This window comes from Phocoena sinus, chromosome 10 (genome assembly GCF_008692025.1).
Source record: "Phocoena sinus isolate mPhoSin1 chromosome 10, mPhoSin1.pri, whole genome shotgun sequence".
In the NCBI taxonomy this organism is placed as follows: domain Eukaryota; kingdom Metazoa; phylum Chordata; class Mammalia; order Artiodactyla; family Phocoenidae; genus Phocoena; species Phocoena sinus.
The window spans coordinates 21,640,673-21,660,334 of record NC_045772.1 but is presented as its reverse complement, the minus strand read 5'-3'; the positions used below and the strand labels follow the sequence as shown (position 1 = coordinate 21,660,334).

Below are 19,662 nucleotides of genomic sequence, written 5' to 3'. Positions count from 1 at the left end.
ACTATGCCCTGAGTATATATACCCCCTGAGTAAATAAGAAAGCACAAAGTTTGGAAAAGATAATTTTTTGTTACGATATTTTAAATGCAAGCAATTTGGAGGATGACTAGATAAGTAAAAGGAATGACTGGATAACTGTCATTAGAATCACTTTTCTGGGATAAAACTATTAATAAAATAAACTCAGGAGTATAGGTCAAACGATTTAGTAAAATTATTTTCTACAGATAATTAAGCCCAGTCCTCAAAATATTCACAACAAAGAGTTCAAACTGACTGGTTTTAAAACTCAAACTGCCCATATTCACAAAATGTAAAGATCATTCTGTAATTGTGTTTTAAATTATAATTATAAATGTTATAAAGTGTGTCTTTTTATATTGAATATTTTAAGGTCTTTGAAACGATCTTTAAAACATTTCTGCAATGCAACCGTTGAGTATTATTAATCTCATTTTACAGAGAAGAAATTAAGGGTATGTAAATTTAGGCTACCAGCAACAGAGCTAGAAACTGAAATATTCATCCATGCCCAAATCTTATTCTATTTACTACATTATATGTTTTTTTTTTTTTTTTTTAGCTTCCTTCCTTTAAAGTTTAAATATCCATGGAATTCTGATTATCAACTACTTGGCTATAATAAAACACAACTTTCTAATATCTTTGGATATTAATAACAGAATAAATGTAACAAATAAAACCCAGATATAACTTAGAAGTGTCACTGTGTTATTTACCCTTCTTAAAAAAATTTTATCAGCTCCAGCAAGAATTAGGAAAAAAAAAGATATTTAAATTTACTTCTACTGCTTACCTCCAAATGGATGAGCTCCAGTAAGAAGTAGAAGAAAAAAGACATTTAAATTTATTTCTACTGCTTACCTCTAAATGGATGAGCAGGGGGAAAGAAAAGGAAGAAAAGTAGAGAAAGAAGGGGTGGAGAAGGGTGGGGAAGCAGTCTCTTAAAGCTTCCATAATTGAAAACTGAAATTAAAATTCAAATTTCAAAATCAAAATTAATATTGCAATGAAGTGACTTATATTTGAGCACCCATCTTAAATCCTGGAAATAACTTTTCTTCTGTAAAAATGGTTTTGTTCTCACAGCCACTTGTTTATATGGTACCTTTAGCATTAAGCCATCAACTCGAATATCAACATGCTCATCAGATTTTGAATTGTCATTCAACTTGTACACAGCCATAAACTGATTAAGACTCTGTTTCAAATCCAACAGAAACTGATTTAACCATAGAATACTTCTTTCATCCACAGTAAACTGTAGGGCATTCAGCTGGCTATAAAGGTTGGGAGATGGAACTGTGGAGAAAAAAAATTTTTAAAGATTTTTAATAAACTGATAGTTTTAAATCTTCCCTGAGAAAAGAAAATGCATTTTAACCAAGTTTTATTCTTCTTAAATTAAGATTAAAAGATTTTGCAATGGTATTTACAAAATTAAAGTGATACTACATGTAGATGATAGCAAACACATTTGGAGAGACAGAGAACATCGTTCATTGCTTCACTAATGGAAAAATATGCAGTTTAAATGCAAATCAATTAAGAAAATGGTAACAGGTACATATAGATAACTACCTTAAATGTAAATAAATTAAATGCTCCAGACAAAAGACATAGACTGGCTGACTGGATACAAAAACAAGACCCGTATATATGCTGTCTACAAGAGACCCACTTCAGACTTAAGGACATATACTGACTGAAAGTGAGGGGATGAAAAAAGATATTCCATGCAAATGGAAATCAAAAGAAAGCTGGAGTAGCAATTCTCATATCAGACAAAATAGACTTTAAAATAAAGACTACTACAAGAGACAAAGAAGGACACTACATAATGATCAAAGGATCAATCCAAGAAGAAGATATAACAATTATAAATATTTATGCACCCAACATAGGAGCGCCTCAAAACATAAGGCAAATGCTAACAGCCATAAAAGGGGAAATCAACAGTAACACAATCATAGTAGGGGACTGTAACAACCCACTTTCACCAATGGACAGATCATCCAAAATGAAAATAAATAAGGAAACACAAGCTTTAAATGATACATTAAACGAGATGGACTTAATTGATATTTATAGGACATTCCATCCAAAACCAACAGAATTCACTTTCTTCTCAAGCACTCATGGAACATTCTCCAGGATAGATCATATCTTGGGTCACAAATCCAGCCTTCATAAATTTAAGAAAATTGAAATCCTATCAAGTATCTTTCCTGACCACAATGCTATGAGACTAGATATTAATTACAGAAAATATCTGCAAAAATACAAACACATGGAGGTTGAACAACACACTACTAAATAACCAAGAGGTCACTGAAGACATCGAAGACAAAATCAAAAAATACCTTGAAACAAATGACAATGAAAACATGACAACCCAAAACCTATGACATACAGCAAAAACAGTTCTAAGAGGGAAGTTTATAGCAATACAAACCTAACTCAAGAAATAAGAAATGTTTCAAATAAACAACCTAAACTTACACCTAAAGCAATTAGAGAAAGAACAAAAAAACCCCAAAGTTAGCAGAAGGAAAGAAATGATAAAGATCAGATCAGAAATAAATGAAAAAGAAATGAAGGAAACAATAGCAAACAACAATAAAACTAAAAGCTGATTCTTTGAGAAGATAAATAAAATTCATAAACCATTAGCCAGACTCATCAAAAAAAAAGGAAGAAGACTCAAATCAAAAGAATTAGAAATGAAAAAGGAGAAGTAACCACTGATACTGCATAAATACAAAGGATCATGAGAGATTACTACGAGCAACTATACACCAATAAAATGGACAACCTGGAAGAAATGGACAAATTCTTAGAAAAGCACAACCTTCTGAGACTGAACCAGGAAGAAATATAAAATATAAACAGACCAATCACAAGCACTGAAATTGAAACTGTGATTAAAAATCTTCCAAGAAACAAAAGCCCAGGACCAGATGGCTTCACAGGTGAATTCTGTCAAACATTTAGAGAAGAGCTAACACCTATCCTTCTCAAACTCTTCCAAAATATAGCAGAGGGAGGAATACTCCCAAACTCATTCTACGAGGTCACCATCACCCTGATACCAAAACCAGACAAAGATGTGACAAAGAAAGAAAACTACAGGCCAATAGCACTGATGAACATAGATGCAAAAATCCTCAACAAAATACTAGCAAACAGAATCCAATGGCACATTAAAAGGATCATACACCAGGATCAAGTGGGGTTTATTCCAGTAATGCAAGGATTCTTCGATATATGCAAATCAATCAATGTGATACACCGTATTAACAAACTGAAGGAGAAAAACCATATGATCATCTCAATACATGCAGAAAAAAGCTGTCAACAAAATTCAACACCAATTTATGATAAAAACTCTCCAGAAAGTAGGCATAGAGGGAACTTTCCTCAACATAATAAAGGCCATATATGACAAACCCACAGCCAACATCATTCTCAATGGTGAAAAACTGAAACCATTTCCTCTAATATCAGGAACAAGACAAAGATGCCCACTCTCACCACTCTTATTCAATATAGTTTTGGAAGTTTTAGCCACAGCAATCAGAGAAGAAAAAGAAATAAAAGGAATCCAAATCAGAAAAGAAGAAGTAAAGCTATCACTGTCTGCAGATGACATGATACTATACATAGAGAATCCTAAAGATGCTACCAGAAAACTACTAGAGCTAATCAATGAGTTTGGTTAGTAGCAGGATACAAAATTAATGCACAGAAATCTCTTGCATTCCTATACACTAATGATGAAAAAACTGAAAAAGAAATTAAGGAAACACTCCCATTTACCACGGCAAAAAAAAGAATAAAATACCTAGGAATAAAACTACCTAAGGTGACAAAAGACCTGTATGCAGACAACTATAAGACACTGATGAAAGAAATTAAAGATGACACAAACAGATGGAGATATATACCATGTTCTTGGATTGGAAGAATCAACACTGTGAAAATGACTCTACTACCCAAAGCAATCTACAGATTCAATGCAATCTGTATCAAACTACCAAGGGCATTTTTCACAGAACTAGAACAAAAAATGTCACAATTTATATGGAAACACAAAAGACCCCGAATAGCCAAAGCAATCTTGAGAACGAAAAATGGAGCTGGAGGAATCTGGCTCCCTGACTTCAGACTATACTACAAAGCTACAATCATCAAGACAGTACTGGCACAAAAACAGAAATACAGATCAATAGAACAGGATAGGAAGCCCAGAGATAAACCCACACACCTATGGTCACCTTATTTTTGATAAAGGAGGCAAGAGTATACAATGGAGAAAAGACAACCTCTTCACTAAGTGGTGCTGGGACAACTGGACAGCTACATGTAAAAGAATGAAATTAGAACACTCCCTAACACCATACCCAAAAATAAACTCAAAATGGATTAAAGAGCTAAATGTAAGGCCAGACACTATAAAACTCTTAGAGGAAAACATAGGCAGAACACTCTATGACATAAATCACAGCAAGATCCTTTTTGACACACCTCCTAGAGGAATGGAAATAAAAACAAAAATAAACAAATGGGACCTAATGAAACTTAAAAGGTTTTGCAGAGCAAAGGAAAACATAAACAAGATGAAAAGACAACCCTCAGAATGGGAGAGAAAATTGTAAATGAAGCAACAGACAAAGGACTAATCTCCAAAATTTACAAGCAGCTCATGAAGCTCAATATCAAAAAAACAAACAGCCCAATTCAAAAATGTGCAGAAGACCTAAACAGACATTTCTCTAAAGAAGATATACAGATTGCAAACAAACACATGAAAGGATGTTCAACATCACTAATCATTAGAGAAATGGAAATCAAAACTACAATGAGGTATCACCTCACACCAGTCAGAATGGCCATCATCAAAAAATCTACAAATAATAAATGCTGGAGAGGGTGTGGAGAAAAGGGAACCCTCTGGCACTGCTGGTGGGAATGTAAATTGATACAGCCACTTTGGAGAACAGTATGGAGATTCCTTAAAAAACTAAAACTAGAACTACCATATGACCCAGCAATCCCACTACTCGGCATATACCCTGAGAAAACCATAATTCAAAAAGGGTCATGTACCGCAATGTTCACTGCAGCTCTATTTACAATAGTCAGGGCATGGAAGCAACCTATCTTGGATTGGTCCTTCGATAGATGAATGGCTAAAGAAGATGTGGCACATATATACAATGGAATATTACTCAGCCATAAAAAGAAATGAAATTGAGTTATCTATAGTGAGGTGGATGGACCTAGAGTCTGTCATGCAGAGTGAAATAAGTCAGAAAGAGAAAAAGAAATACCATATGCTTACACATATATATGGAATCTAAAGAAAAAAACGATTCTGAAGAACCTAGGGGCAGGACAGGAATAAAGATGCAGATGTAGAGAATGGACTTGAGGACACAGGGAGGGGGAAGGGTAAGCTGGGATGAAGTGAGAGAGTGGCATGGACATATATACACTACCAAATGTAAAATAGACGGCTAGTGGGAAGCAGCCGCATAGCACAGGGAGATCAGCTGAGTGCTTTGTGACCACCTAGAGGGGTGGGATAGGAAAGGTGGGAGGGAGATGCAAGAGGGAGGAGATATAGGGATATATGTATATGTATAGCTGATTCACTTTGTTATGCAGTAGAAACTAACACACCATTGTAAGGCAATTGTACTCCAATAAAGATGTTAAAGAAAAAGTATGCAGGGCTTCTCTGGTGGAGCAGTGGTTGAGAGTCCGCCTGCCGATGCAAGGGACACGGGTTCATGCCCCGGTCCGGGAAGATCCCACATGTTGCGGAGCGGCTGGGCCTGTGAGCCATGGCCGCTGAGCCTGCGCGTCCAGAGCCTGTGCTCCGCAACGGGAGAGGCCACAACAGTGAGAGGCCCACATACCGAAAAAAAAAAAAATGTATACAGTTTAATCTAAAACTCACTGTATAAATAGAGGTATTGTTTTGATTTCTTTTCCTATTGTTACAGTCAGCAAGAAGCAACCTTCAAAAACTTTACCTTCTTGGGACTTCCCTGGTGGCGCACTGGTTAAGAATCTGCCTGCCAATGCAGGGGACCCAGGTTCGATACCTGGTCTGGGAAGATCCTATGTGCCGTGGAGCAACTAAGCCCATGCACCACAACTACTGAGCCTGTGGTCTAGAGTCTGCGAGCCACAACTACTGAGCCCGTGTGCCGCAACTACTGAAGGCCACGCACCTAGAGCCCGTGCTCTGCAACAAGAGAAGCCAACGCAATAAGAAGCCCTCACACTGCAACAAAGAGTAACCCCATCTAAAGAGTAGCCGCTAAACAAAGCCCGCGCACAGCAATGAAGACCCAATGCAGCCAAAAATAAATAAATAAATTTAAATATATATATTTACATTTATATATATAAACAGAAACATCTTATTGGGATGTGGAGGTGCTTTTCTCTGAGGATAGTAAGGAAGTGGGTTGCTGAAGCGATCATGTCAAGGGAAGAAAGTGGAGGGAATCTCAAATATAGATTGAGTGATGATGGCAGCCACAGAGAGAACTAGAGAGCAAATGTAGTCCAGGATAGAAGAACCCTGACTGCATATCTGGGATAGAGGAAGAAACCTGCTACACTAAGCAGTAGAAAGATCTACCTGCAGTTTCTAACAGGGGTCTACTTATGAAATAGATTAGTACATAGCTATTAAAGATATTTAAAATGAACTTGTAGAAACTGGGATCATTAAGGGAAAAGGACAGGATGTAAATCAAATATGTTAAAGAAATGCATACATTAAAAACAGAACTAACAACACTATACTTATTGTTATGGTCTGAAATGCATCCCCTCAAAATTGATATGCTGAAGTTCTAACCCCTAATACCTCAGACTTAGCTGTATTTGGAGATAGGGCTTTTAAAGAGGCAATTATGGTAAAAATGAGTTAATATGGGTGGGCTCTAGTCCAATATGGCAGGTGCCATAAGAAGAGCTTAAAAAATGGACACACACAGAGGAAAGACCATGTGAGAAGACAGCCATCTACAAGCCAACGAAAGAGGTCTCTGAGGAAACAACCCTGTCAACACTCTGACCTAGAACTTCTAGCCTCCAAAACTGTGAGGAAATAAATTTGTTGTTTAAACCACCTAGTCTGTGGTATTTTATTATGGCAGCCATAGCAAACTGATACACTTATGTTAGTAGAAGTTGTCTCTAAGTTGTAGGCTCACAGGCATTTTTTAAATTTTTGGCCATTTTCTCTTTTTTTTTTAATATAATGAATGTATGTTACATTTACAATTATAAAAAAAGGTTATATATATATATATATATTTTTTAAGGTTATATATTTTTAAAGTTGGATTGCTTAACAGAAAGACGAAATGTGAGAACTGAAAATGGATCCCTATACACAGGGATTCAGTATACTATGTTCTTTGCTTTTATATCTGTTTGAAATTTTCCATAATAAAAAGTTGAAAACAGTTAAACGTAAGCAACCAATTTCACTCCTAGGTGGCTAAGATTTAAATTGCTGGGAAGGAGTTTTATATTTTTATGAGAAAAAATCATATAGATTATAGAATGGGATTATAATTCCCTTGGTGCATGTTAACAAAACTGATAGAAATAAACCTAGATTAGAAGTCTGAAATCCTGGAAACTATAGGCTTTAGTCTGAAGAAAAGTTACTAGTTCAATGAATGAGACATTATTTAAGGAAAACAATTTGGTGGGCGGGTGTTGGAAACAATGGGATTATCCAATTATAGGTAAATAGTTGTGAATAACCTGGGGAGGCGGTGAAATATAGTTGGGGGGAAAGGGTAGGAAGAATTTTGATTTAGAAGACCTATACTTGAGTTTCAGCTGGGCCATTTTATTCTTCATAAGGTGCTGAGCAAATGCCTTAACCTATCTTAATTTTCTCACTGTTTCAGTCAAGGAGGTAGAAGAGAAAACAAATTTGAAATACACAAAAGAATACTGAAAAGCATGAAGATGGTGAGGAGATTAGATACTAAAAGGTCATTACAAATGAGGATTAAAATGATAAAATAGTTTGACATCTCTTTCTCCAAAGTAATTTCTTTCTCCAAAGGATATCTTTTTTTTAATTTAACAACAAAGGCATGAGCATCAGAAATTCCCTTTGAAACTAAAAACCTATATTAAGTGACTATTAAACAAACGAGCTAAGTAGGTCAAAGAATCTGGAGTTCTACTTAAAAAAATTTTTTTTCCTCAAATAACATAACCTATTTCGTTTAAACACTTTTTCTCAACTATAATTTTCAACCAAAATAATGAAAAAGGTACCACATAAACAAAGGTAAATTTTAGTTTGAAGAATTAGATGAACTGAGACAATAGCAAAGAATACAAACGTATAATCATAAAGTAGCTTACAAATAAAAATTCATGTAATTCAATGTTTCTAACAAAAGACAGTGCCAAAAGTTGTCCAAGGTACACATTTGGGTATCAAAACCTAGCCTCCCAAATTCTCTATAACTAAAAGGCTAACTTCACTATTCATTTTTTAATGAAATAGAGTTTTATGTAGCTGAAATATAAATGAAGTTTTACTAAAGAAAAAAAAAATGACCTTATTCTACAATAACCTAACTTTCATTCATTCTTTCATTTAACAACAGCTACTAAGAACAAAAATGAGTCAAACCTCAGGGATAAAATGAAGCATGAATACTACATGGTTCCTGATATCAAGGATGCTACAAGCTAGTAAGGGAAAAGAACATATGAACAAATAATAAGTAAGTAAAAATGCTATACTAGAGTTATATACTAAACACAATGATTACAAGGGCAAAGAACAATGGACTTTTTTCTTTTTTCACATTTATAATACTTGAAAACTTTAGCAAGAAAAAATCAACTTCCCAAGTAATGGACAAACAATAACAAAAAAGGAAATTCTTACTTGGAAAATCCTTTCCATCTGGATAGTAATATTCTGTGAATTCTATATAGACAGCTGACATTTCTTGTGGAAGATACAGGGATTTTTTATTGCAAGAAATCATACTTTTGGGGGAAGAACGACATTGTTCTGCTGTAGAGACCTGAAAAAATAATTAATTTTATTGAAGTAACACTAAACAAAGCCCTTTCCAAAGAATTTATGCAACATGGACAATACTTCAAACTCTTAAAACTACTTCCAATAATTAATTAGTTAATTGCCAATGTAATCTTTATCATATATTTCATTTCATATTAAATTATTTTAAAATAATACCAATTAACTTATTCATAAAACTATAACCTCTTTGGATTCTTATTACAAAGTCAACTCTGTACAATTTTGTTTGCAAACTTACTACTTTGAGCCTTACAATAACAGACAGAATATTTCTGTAAGACAATACAAATAAGTTAAGTGGCAGAGTCAGGACACAGATACAAGTCCTCAAGACTAGACTGCTTCCCAACTATGTACTTTATAATAGTTCTTTACCATAATTCATTATTATGAAAAATAATTATATACAGAATGTTAGTTTAGAATAACAGAAAAATTACAGAGACAGACAGTGGTGATGGTTGTACAACAATGTGAATATACTTAATGCCAATGAACTGTACACTTAAAAATGGTTAAAATGATAAATGTTATGTCATGTATATTTTACCACAATAAAAATTAATTTAAAAATAACAGTACACTATAAATGCTCCTGTCAAATAGTTTAAGCTCTTAAATTATTTTTCCAAAAAGACTATTAGTTTTAAGATTCATGTTACACATTTTTCACTCTCTGCCCAGAACAGCTAATTTATAATCACATCAAAAACTTGTATACTAATTTCTCCAAAGTTCAACCAATAGCATTTTATCAGTTTCATTTATTTATGCTTGTTTAGCAGACCCAGGGATATATCTCAATGTTATTTTTTTCATTCATTCAACAAACATGTATATTTCTCATGTGAAGTGGAATGACTCTTCAATGTTTTACTTGTTTCCCCTTGTATAAATTGTTAATCAAACCTTTGATTATTTGTACAGTCTTCATAAATTTAAGTCAGTTCCTTACATTGTCTAATAAGAAGCTTTTCTCTGCATACATGGAAACAAATTCTTTTCAACTCCAGAGTGTCAAGTTATTTTATACAGTAGACAATAGCTTTTTTCCTTTTTCTTTTAATAGTTAAAAAGTTATTCAAATTGGGGTGAACATACTATCTTATTTTCTTCCAGTTACTTTTGTTTGTTTTGTTCTGATGTATTCGTGTATGTGGGATTTCTTTATTGTATTTCATTCTCAATCATATGGGATTATGGGTGATTCCCCTTCCCCATTTCCATATGAATTTATTCAAATATAATGCATTATATAGAGAACATAAAGAAAGAAGCAATTGCACAATAAGAAAATAACTCTTAAATCAGGGTATCTCAGAAGTGGCACTATTGATATTTGGGGCCAGATAACTTTGTTATGGGGGCTGTCCAGTGCACTGTAGAATGTTCAGCAGCAACACTGATCTCTACCCACTAGATGTCAGCAGCAACCCCCTCCAGCTGTGACAACAAAAATTGCCCTCAGACATTGCCAAATGTCCTCTGGAGGGCAAAACTGGTCCTAGTTGAAAACTACTGAGTAAAATGAAACCTTTCCAGATAAAACTAAGTCTCAAAGACACAGACTTACCAAAATATACACACAATTCACAAATGATAATACATACTTGAAATCCTTTATTTAAAAAAAAAAAAAGGGTCATATTTTTACCGTGTTGGTCTCAAGGATTGTGATGTTAGACCATGTTGTACCGATTATAGCCTGAATAAGAATGTTAGTATAAATAGGACAGAGTTCTTAGCTATAAAATTATGTTCACAGTATAGTCAATACTTAGTAGTTAATTAAGCAAATATCGTATTCTAGTTTATTCCACTAAGACCTTTGTGAAATAAGGAATCTGGCCTACAAAGAGAGGTCTGGCCTTTGTCCCTACTCTTGGGAGGTAATTCTTTTTTTTTTTTCATGTTTTCTTCTTAAATTTTTTTTTGGCCGCATTGCATGGCAAGTGGGATCTTAGTTCCCCGACCAGGGATCAAACCCACGCCCCCTGAAATGGAAGGCAGAGTCTTAATCACTGGACCGCTGGGAAAGTCCTGGGAGGTAATTCTAAAGTCTTGGAATTTCCCATTCATCGTAGACCCCTGAGACCACAACTGATAGTTTATGCTCACAAGATAACTCAGAATGGGACTGACCACACTTGATAGTCTTAGTAGTGTTTAAGACCACCTGTAGAGACTGAGTTCAACTACATGGGCAATATTTCATACATATTGTTACATGTTCATTCTGGGAGGCTAATGTTTCCTAGGGACAAGGAAATTCTGAATTTGCAGCCTTTGAAACTCCACTCTGTGCTCTCTTCCTATGGCTGGTTCTAATTCGTATTCCTGCCTTGTAATAAATGTGACTCTGAGTATAACTGATTTCAGCAAGTTCTTTGAGTTTTTCTAGTAAATTCTCAAATCTGAGGGTAGTTTAGGGAAACCCCAGAAACTACAGTTGGTGCCAGAAGTCTTGTGCAGACTTGGCAGTCAGGCAAACTGTGCCCTTAACCTCACAGTTTGCCTAATTCTGGGTAACCATATAAGTGAAAATTAATGAACTGGTATTTTCTCTTCTAATTTAGCCATTTCACAATACTAGTCAAGATGTTTTTAAATAAAATGGTGGCACTGGTTTATAAGAGTTGTTTGCAGGAGATACTAAAGGTGTTTATCAGAAGATTTAAGAAATAAAACATACCTGATATATATTGAAATCTGCAAGTCTAACCACAACAGAACTAGACATTAACTTAACTTTGGATTGTTGAGGTAACACTGTAGGTGTCTTGGAAGTCCCTTTCAGAGTTGAGTCTTTCTCTGTGGGAAACAAAAATTCCTTTTAATTTATAGTAAAATTATTTTTACCAGTCACTCTTTTATTACTAAGACAGCTACTAGAAATATAGATGAACCCTAATTTCTCAAACAAGGTAACATATGTGGAAATACTTTATATATAAACTGATATAAGAACATAAGTTATTATGATGATTACTCTTTTATTTTGTGATAATTATTCTTTAAATGGGAATCATATCACATTGAAGAAACTCTCATACAATAACTTTTGGGTGGAATTCTTGTTAAAAAGAGAAATCTACCTGTCATTTAAGAGTCTGAAATATTCTACATGGGTATTACTTTTATTAGTCATATTAAATTAAAAAGTGCTTTGATCTATAGGCCTATGATCCGAATGAGGTACAGGCTTTTTAGACATTAATTAAACACCATATTTATTTACAGAAAATACCATATGGTGAACATACACACACACTCACACACATACACACACCCAATTAATATCAGGGGAATGACATAATGTTGTTAGAGGTAAAATACCTGTTTGTGTGTGCTGGGGAGAGGCATGTGTTGGGGATTTAGGAGGTGAACCTACATCATGATCCTTTACAGCCTGTTTAAGCATTTCAACGTTGCACTCAAATTCATGTAACAACTCGTTGGCCCAACCATTTTTTATTTTCGTTGCATCACTAAAATACATCCAATGATTACAACTATCTCCTGTAAAATGAATAACAAGTATTTCACTGAAAAATGCACATTTTTCATTTATTCAATTATAGCAGAGCTTCTAATGATAAATATTCATTTTCTCAAGGGATTCTTTAACCTTCTAATAAATTTGAAGCTTTCACCTACTACAGACATTAATCTTCCTAGAAAATATGAGTAAAACATTTAGAATAGAGGGAAAGAGTGTCAAAAGCAAATAACCTGGGAGGGTTTCTGTCTAGAACCTATCTGAGGTAGAACATCACTCAAAGTTTCAATAAGAAGCAGCAATGCTGGTCACCCTTCACTGAATGCTCAACCCCTGGCATGCCTCCATTGAATAGAATCCCAGTAAATACCATATAGGAAAAAGTCTCTTCATCAGAGATTTGTTGTAAAGTGAGTAAATGCAGCCATATATATATATATGTATGTATGTATACACACACATATATATATATGTATGTATATGTGTATATATATATATCACATATAGGATTTTTGGAGGAAAAATTTAAAATCAGGATTATTAGGTTTATCTGTAGCAATTAAGAAAAGTAGGATCTACATAAAAGGGTTAAGAAAATAAAACCTACTTTATGACTAAAAGTTTTACCTTCTAAATAGGAATGATTTCTATGGTAAAAATTATTTTCAGTATATGTAAGTCACTTATGAATCAGGAGGTCAAACTGTAAGACAAAGCCCTTCAAACAAAACTCTAAACAAATAGTACAACCTTTAAATTCTACCAGGTACTGACACAGAAATGACAAACACTGAGAAACTGAAATTTGTGAAGAGAAAAATTTTATCATATTTTAAAAGTTCTAGAAAACTCATTATAGTTATTTGTTTTTTCTTATTTGTATGAATTAAAAAATAAAAAGCCACATATCACCAAAATGCAGAGATGAGTATAAGGTCAAATTACTTAATTTGGCCATAAACATACATATTTTTGTTTTTATTATTTGGGGGGGAAAGTGCCTATCAATATGTGATTATTAAAGAACCTATTAACTCTTATCTATTGATGAAATTTAGAAAATACAAAAAAGTTTTTAAAAAAAAGTTCCTGGAATCCTACAATTTAACTAAAATCACTGTTATCCTTTTGCTTTATTTTCTTTTTTGATTTTTGAATATATATAATTAAAAAATTCAAAACATTAATAACTTGCTTTTGTCATAATTAACAAAATAGCACAAATATGTCTTCTATCTTCTAATTTTTTAAAGTTTTAAATCAGTTTACAATATTTTCAATTTCTAACAATTATATTTACTAATCATCTACATAAACCTTAATATAAGATTCATGAATATCTTCCATGGCAATTACATTTTCTTGGTAAGATACTGCCGGGCGGGGGGGAAATAATAAATGCCTTGATCTCTTTTCTCCTTAAAAAATTAAAACAAAATAATAAAATAACAACAAAACAAAATAAATTGGCTATATAATTTAAAAGCAAGATTTACATCTTTTAAATAAACTGTTATACAAACCTGCTTTGTGATAAGGATAATAATCTATAGTTAGCTGTGTAAAAGACAGTTGCATAGCCCCTCCAGTAATACGTCTGTTTGACTCTGGGAAAGGAAAAAGATGAAATTGAAAGAGAGACAGAGAAAGAAGTATTAAGCAAATATAAGAAACATTTCATTTACCATACCTGCAGTCCAAGCAGTGATAACTGTCTCTCTGTTACCGAGGTTAATACAATAAGGATTTTAAGAAATGCAATTCAGGGATTTCCCTGGTGGTCCAGTGGTTAAGAATCTGCCTTGCAATGCAGGGGACACTGGTTCAATCCCTGGTCCGGGAACTAGGTTTCCACATGTCACAGGGCAACTATAAGCCCTCATGCCACAACTAGGGAGCCTGAGTGCCACAACTACAGAGCCCATGCGCTCTGGAGCCTGCGTGCCACAACTAGAGAGAAGCCTGTGCACCCCAACTAGAGAGAAGCCTGTGTACCACAACGAAAGATCCTACGTGCCACACTAAGTCCCAATGCAGACAATAAATAAATAAATAAATATTTTTTGGAAAAAGAAAGAAATGCAATTCAACCTAGTAAGTATTTATTGAGCCCCTATCCCCTGCAAGGTACTAAGCTAAAAGGTGAGGATACAAGAATAGCAGAACTTTTATATTTACATATATATTTGGCATATATTTACCATATGCCAAACATTGTTTTAAATTTTTTAAGTGTACTTATTCATTTGCTCTTCATGGCAACCCGATGAAATAGATACCATTAATATTATGCCTATTTTCTAGATAAGAAAATTAAGCAAATAGGCCAAGGTCATACAATCAGTTAGTGTAGGGCTGGTTTTGAAACCAGGAAATCCTAACCACTGCCTTATATCATCCTGCCTCTTGTTGAAGAAGCAATTGAATCTACTAGGTTAGGTAAGTTTTCTAAAGTCACACAGCTATGTTAAGATTGGAAGTATCCAAAAAAAAAATTTTTTTTTTCCATTTCAAATGTTCTAATTCTGTAAATATTTATTGATATAATCCACGTAAAAAAACCTCTTGAGGTTCTTAATAGTTTTTGAGAGTGTAAAGTGGTCCTGAGACTAAAAAGCTTGAGAATTACTAAGCCAGGCTTATCAGAAAAACTTAAGATTGCTAGTTTTTTACTGCCATTTAATTATGGGTATATTATAATATAGCAAAAGCATGGATCCTCACTCTTAGAATAAGCTTCTGTCATCTAGTTGGGCAGAAGCTTAGATAATTTCTTAGATATGGTATTTGGAATAGAATCTATGCTTTTAGAATCTATCAGACAAAAAATAAAACAACCTCCCCAAAACACCCTTAAGTAAATGTAGTTGGTCTTCTTTAAATGCCACTGAATAGAACGTGGCATTAATGTTTGCCCCTTGGTTTAAAATGTGATTCTTCAAAATAGAATTTAGAGATCAAGTCTCTCACATTTTTGAAATAAATGCTATTTGGCAGGGCTTCCATTTGTCCTAGTCTTTCTATTGCTTTTTGGGATGTCAAAACACCCTTAAACAGCTCTTTAGGGTTAGAAGTTCTCTTTTTTGGCACTTTGCCTTCCCTTCTAATGATACTAAAGGTTGGATCACTAGAAAGTTGACCGATAGATATATTCCACCCAAGGTTATCACCTCAAGATGAGGTTATGAAACTCCTTATATGGATAGCCATATTCCTTCTACCTGAAAATAAAGCTGTAGAAAAATAAAACTTTAGGGCTCTGTACAACAGTACCACTTATTATATTCCAAGTAATTTTCTAGATGCTTTACAAATGCTGACCCATTTAAATCTTGTAACAATCTTATGAAGGGCCAATGAAATTGAAGAACATAGAGGTTAAGTTACTCATTCAAGGTCACACAGCTGTTGCATGGTAGAGAGTCCAGACAATCTGCCTTCAGACATGTGTCACTAACCAGCATAGTATGCTGAAATAGTGCTTTAATTGGGGATAATTTAAAAAAATAATATTTCAAATGAAGAGTTGCTTGATTTTGGTGGACATAATCTTAATTAAATTTACTTGTGCTTTGGACAAATACGCTTATGCTTATAAAACTTCTGAGAAGAGATTCAGGAGCAACTGAAGGCACAGGGGATAGAAGTTGCAATGATTTGGAGTTGCCAGAAATCTAATTATGCTGCTCAGACTCTGCCAGTAAAATACCCAAGAATGGCAGAAGTATGAGAACCCTGGTTCTCTGGTACTAGTGACAAATGCCTTTGAAATTTCATGCTTTCTTTTGTAAATGTTCTTGAATTCTGTAAACTATACTACTATATTTTAATACAAAAATCATGTTTTAAATGACTCCTCATTGAAAATAAATGATGCTCCAAGAAAAAAAAAAAAAAAGATTGGAAGTATCTAAAACTGTTTCTGTTTTGTTATGTCTGTTCATTTATTTTGTTTTTTAGATTCCACATATAAGTAAAATCATACAGTATTTGTCAATAGGTGATTGCCAGAGGGCAGGGGGATAGGGGAAGAAGAAAAATAGGTGAGGGAGATTAAGTGGTACAAACTTCCAGTTGTGAAATAAATGAGTCATGGGTATGAAATGTACAGTGTGGGGAATATAGTCAATAATTACATAGTGTCTTTGTACGGGGACAGATCATAACTAGACTTATCACGGTGATCATTTTGAAATGTATAGAAATAATGAATCACTATGTTGTGTAATAGGAACTAACATAGTGCTGTAGGTCAACTAAACTTCAAAAGCAAACAAACTCATAGAAAAAGAGATCAGATTTGTGGTTACAAGAGGCAAGGGGTGGGGGAAGGGAGAATGCGATGAAGGCAGTCAAAAGGTACAAACTTTCAGTTATAAGATAAATAAGTACTAGGAACATAATGTACAACATGATAAATGTAATTAACACTGCCGTATGTTGTACATGAAAGTTAAGAGAATAAATCCTAAGAGTTCTCATCACAAGGAAAATTTAATTTCTTTAATTTTGTATCTATATGAAATGATGATGGTCACTAAACTTACTGTGATAATCATTTCATGATGTATGTAAGTCAAATCATTATGCTGTATGCCTTAAACTTATACAGTGCTGTATGCCAATTATACCTCAATAAAACTAGAAGAAAAAATAAAAATAAAAAAAGGTAAAAGAGAAATCCAAAGTAGATGAAAAGTCAGTGTAACTCCAACATAGAACTCAAACATTAAAACAGCAGAGACAAATCAAATACAAATTAGTATAGAGCTATGTACACACTCTCTATATTAATTTGTTAACTGCAATTTATCTCAACCGGCAGAATTTCTAGTACAGATCTACAATCCCTTATTTAAAACCCTTGGAGCCAAATGTTTCAGAATTCAGAACTGTTTTAGATCTTATTAAAGTATGTATATCTGTGTATACATACATATATGAACTGCCAGCAGGTTCTGAGGCAGCACTAAGTAACAAAAGATAGTTATTCTGCAGCAAAACTCAAGTATTTACACTAAGCGGGTATAAGAAAGATGATAAATAGCAACGTGCTCATTTAGATGAAGTTTTGCCAGCAAATGAATTCTTTACAAACTTATGAAAAAGCATTTCAGACCCTTCTGGATTTTAGAATAGCAGAGAACTGATTATAGATCTTTAAGATGAGGAAGCTATTTTGGTGGAGGGGTTTTCTCCTTAAATAACATCATTTAGCTTATTCTATGAGGGAATATAGAGGGAGGAATGTAAAAGAGCTGAGAAAACAGTTTTCTGGGTTTTTGCTGATCACTTAACCTTGACCCCTCATTTTGTTATTTTGGTTTGTTTTAACTTTTTTGATTTTCCTTTCAAATCACTAAAGCAGAAGATGCCAACTACAAGCCAAATGACAAAGGTAGACAAACAAAAGACAGCAAATCTCTCTCCAAACTCCAAAACTTCCTTACCTTTGCTGCTCCACCCTTTTATCTGGTAGCTGATATCTGGCTGCCCTTTCTGAGAAGGCAAGGTAACTTCCATTGCTAAGTATAGGAGCAACATAAGTTACAGGGGTTGGTCTCAATATTCACTCTCTCAGCTTTAAAAATTCAGAGCAACAACTCTCATAGACATAGATTCTGATTCAGGTCTGAGGCCCCAGGTTGGATGTCTCCATTGAAAAAAGATTCTCAGCTTGATTCTCATGCTCACCAAGGTGTGAGAAACACTGTCCTAGAGGCAGGACTACCTGACGAGTCCTTCCAACGCTTATGGGCCAGAGACACTCTCTGGAGGAGAAACAGAAATGCCCAGCACCTAGAGTGTGGAACCACAGATTTTCAAAATGACCAAGAGCAGCTCCCTGCTAACCCCATTACCTGTGTTTACTAAATAGGGAAAAATAAGAGAAGCAAAAGCTAAAAGGAAAGAAAAAACCTTCCTAACTGGGATTTAGCTTCCTGACCAAATTTAGGGAGGATCTGGAGTAAGGAGACACAAGAAATGTTAAACAGCCACATAGTTGTGTTTATATGCACATAGGGTCAGAAAAATGTAGATAAACCATCATGCTGAAAATGCATGTGCATCGCTTTTCGGCCTTTTGTCTAAGATCGAGTGAAAATACACGTGCAAATAATTATGAATTGAGTGTGGACTAAAATTTAATTTACAGACAATTTCAAAATTATGAAAAAGTTAATTCAAAGGCTAGTCTAATTTTTCATCAACCTCTAAGGATGTCAGTCGTGAAAAAAAAAAGAATTTTACCATTAGCATTGACAGCTAACAATTAATTATGTTGAGGTACTATTAAAGCAAAATAAAATTTTATACCAATATATAATGCTTAAAATTACACCTTTCACCTACATACCTCAATGAATGATAAAATTATGACTAGTTATCTTAAGAGTACAGACTATATATTGCATATGATAAACAATCCAGATGTGTAGTAAGTTCTAGAAAAACCAAAAATAGTTTCAAACAGCAGCTTTTATTATTTATTACCTTTTTCTTTAGCATGAATATCATCACATATGTGTAGATCTAGATGAGAAATCACTAAGTGATGGGAGGTTTCTTTAACATCAAAGTCATTGAATAGTTTCACAATTGCATCATTTAGATCAGGAGCATTTGAAGTCTGTGGTGTCTTCACTTGCTGGGTAGATGGGGCTACTGTAGAGCTCTAAAAGATTCAAAACTGCCTTAGCACTGCAAGTTAAATATTTGACATTCCCCACTCAAAAAAACTGAAATATTTTTAGTAATAAAGTCATAAAAAATAAGCAAATACATTTTCTTTTGTATCAGTAACTCAGTTTCCTAAAATATTTTCTGAATTATGTAGGAATAAAACTAAAGCCTAAACACTGGAGAAATGTAAATAATTTGAATATGAACCCAATACATTTTAGTAAATATCTGAATAGCTATATTTATATATTTATAGCCCTTCCTGTTTTAGAAAATATATTTTTAACTATTAAAGGCAGCTTATTTAAATATTATTAGTTTTATATATTGAAAAAGAAAACAA

General features: G+C 33.9%; 1 protein-coding gene across 9 annotated transcripts in view; it reads right to left on the bottom strand.

Moving 5' to 3' along the window:
* Positions 1-19,662, bottom strand: part of UHRF1BP1L (UHRF1 binding protein 1 like) — a 101,594-nt gene that overhangs the window by 30,563 nt on the left and 51,369 nt on the right. For 8 of the 9 annotated variants that reach the window (XR_004351646.1, XR_004351645.1, XM_032644351.1 and 5 more), the window contains 6 exons: positions 19,131-19,311; positions 14,159-14,242; positions 12,473-12,655; positions 11,829-11,947; positions 8,975-9,116; positions 1,130-1,323 (listed from right to left, as the gene is read on the bottom strand). Coding sequence is in view for 7 of the 9 variants with exons in the window: in XM_032644351.1 (XP_032500242.1) it covers positions 1,130-1,323; positions 8,975-9,116; positions 11,829-11,947; positions 12,473-12,655; positions 14,159-14,242; positions 19,131-19,311 (903 nt within the window). In the remaining 2 variants the exon portion in view is untranslated. The remainder of the gene's footprint in view (positions 1-1,129; positions 1,324-8,974; positions 9,117-11,828; positions 11,948-12,472; positions 12,656-14,158; positions 14,243-19,130; positions 19,312-19,662) is intronic. The other variant, XM_032644353.1, reaches the window with a different exon arrangement.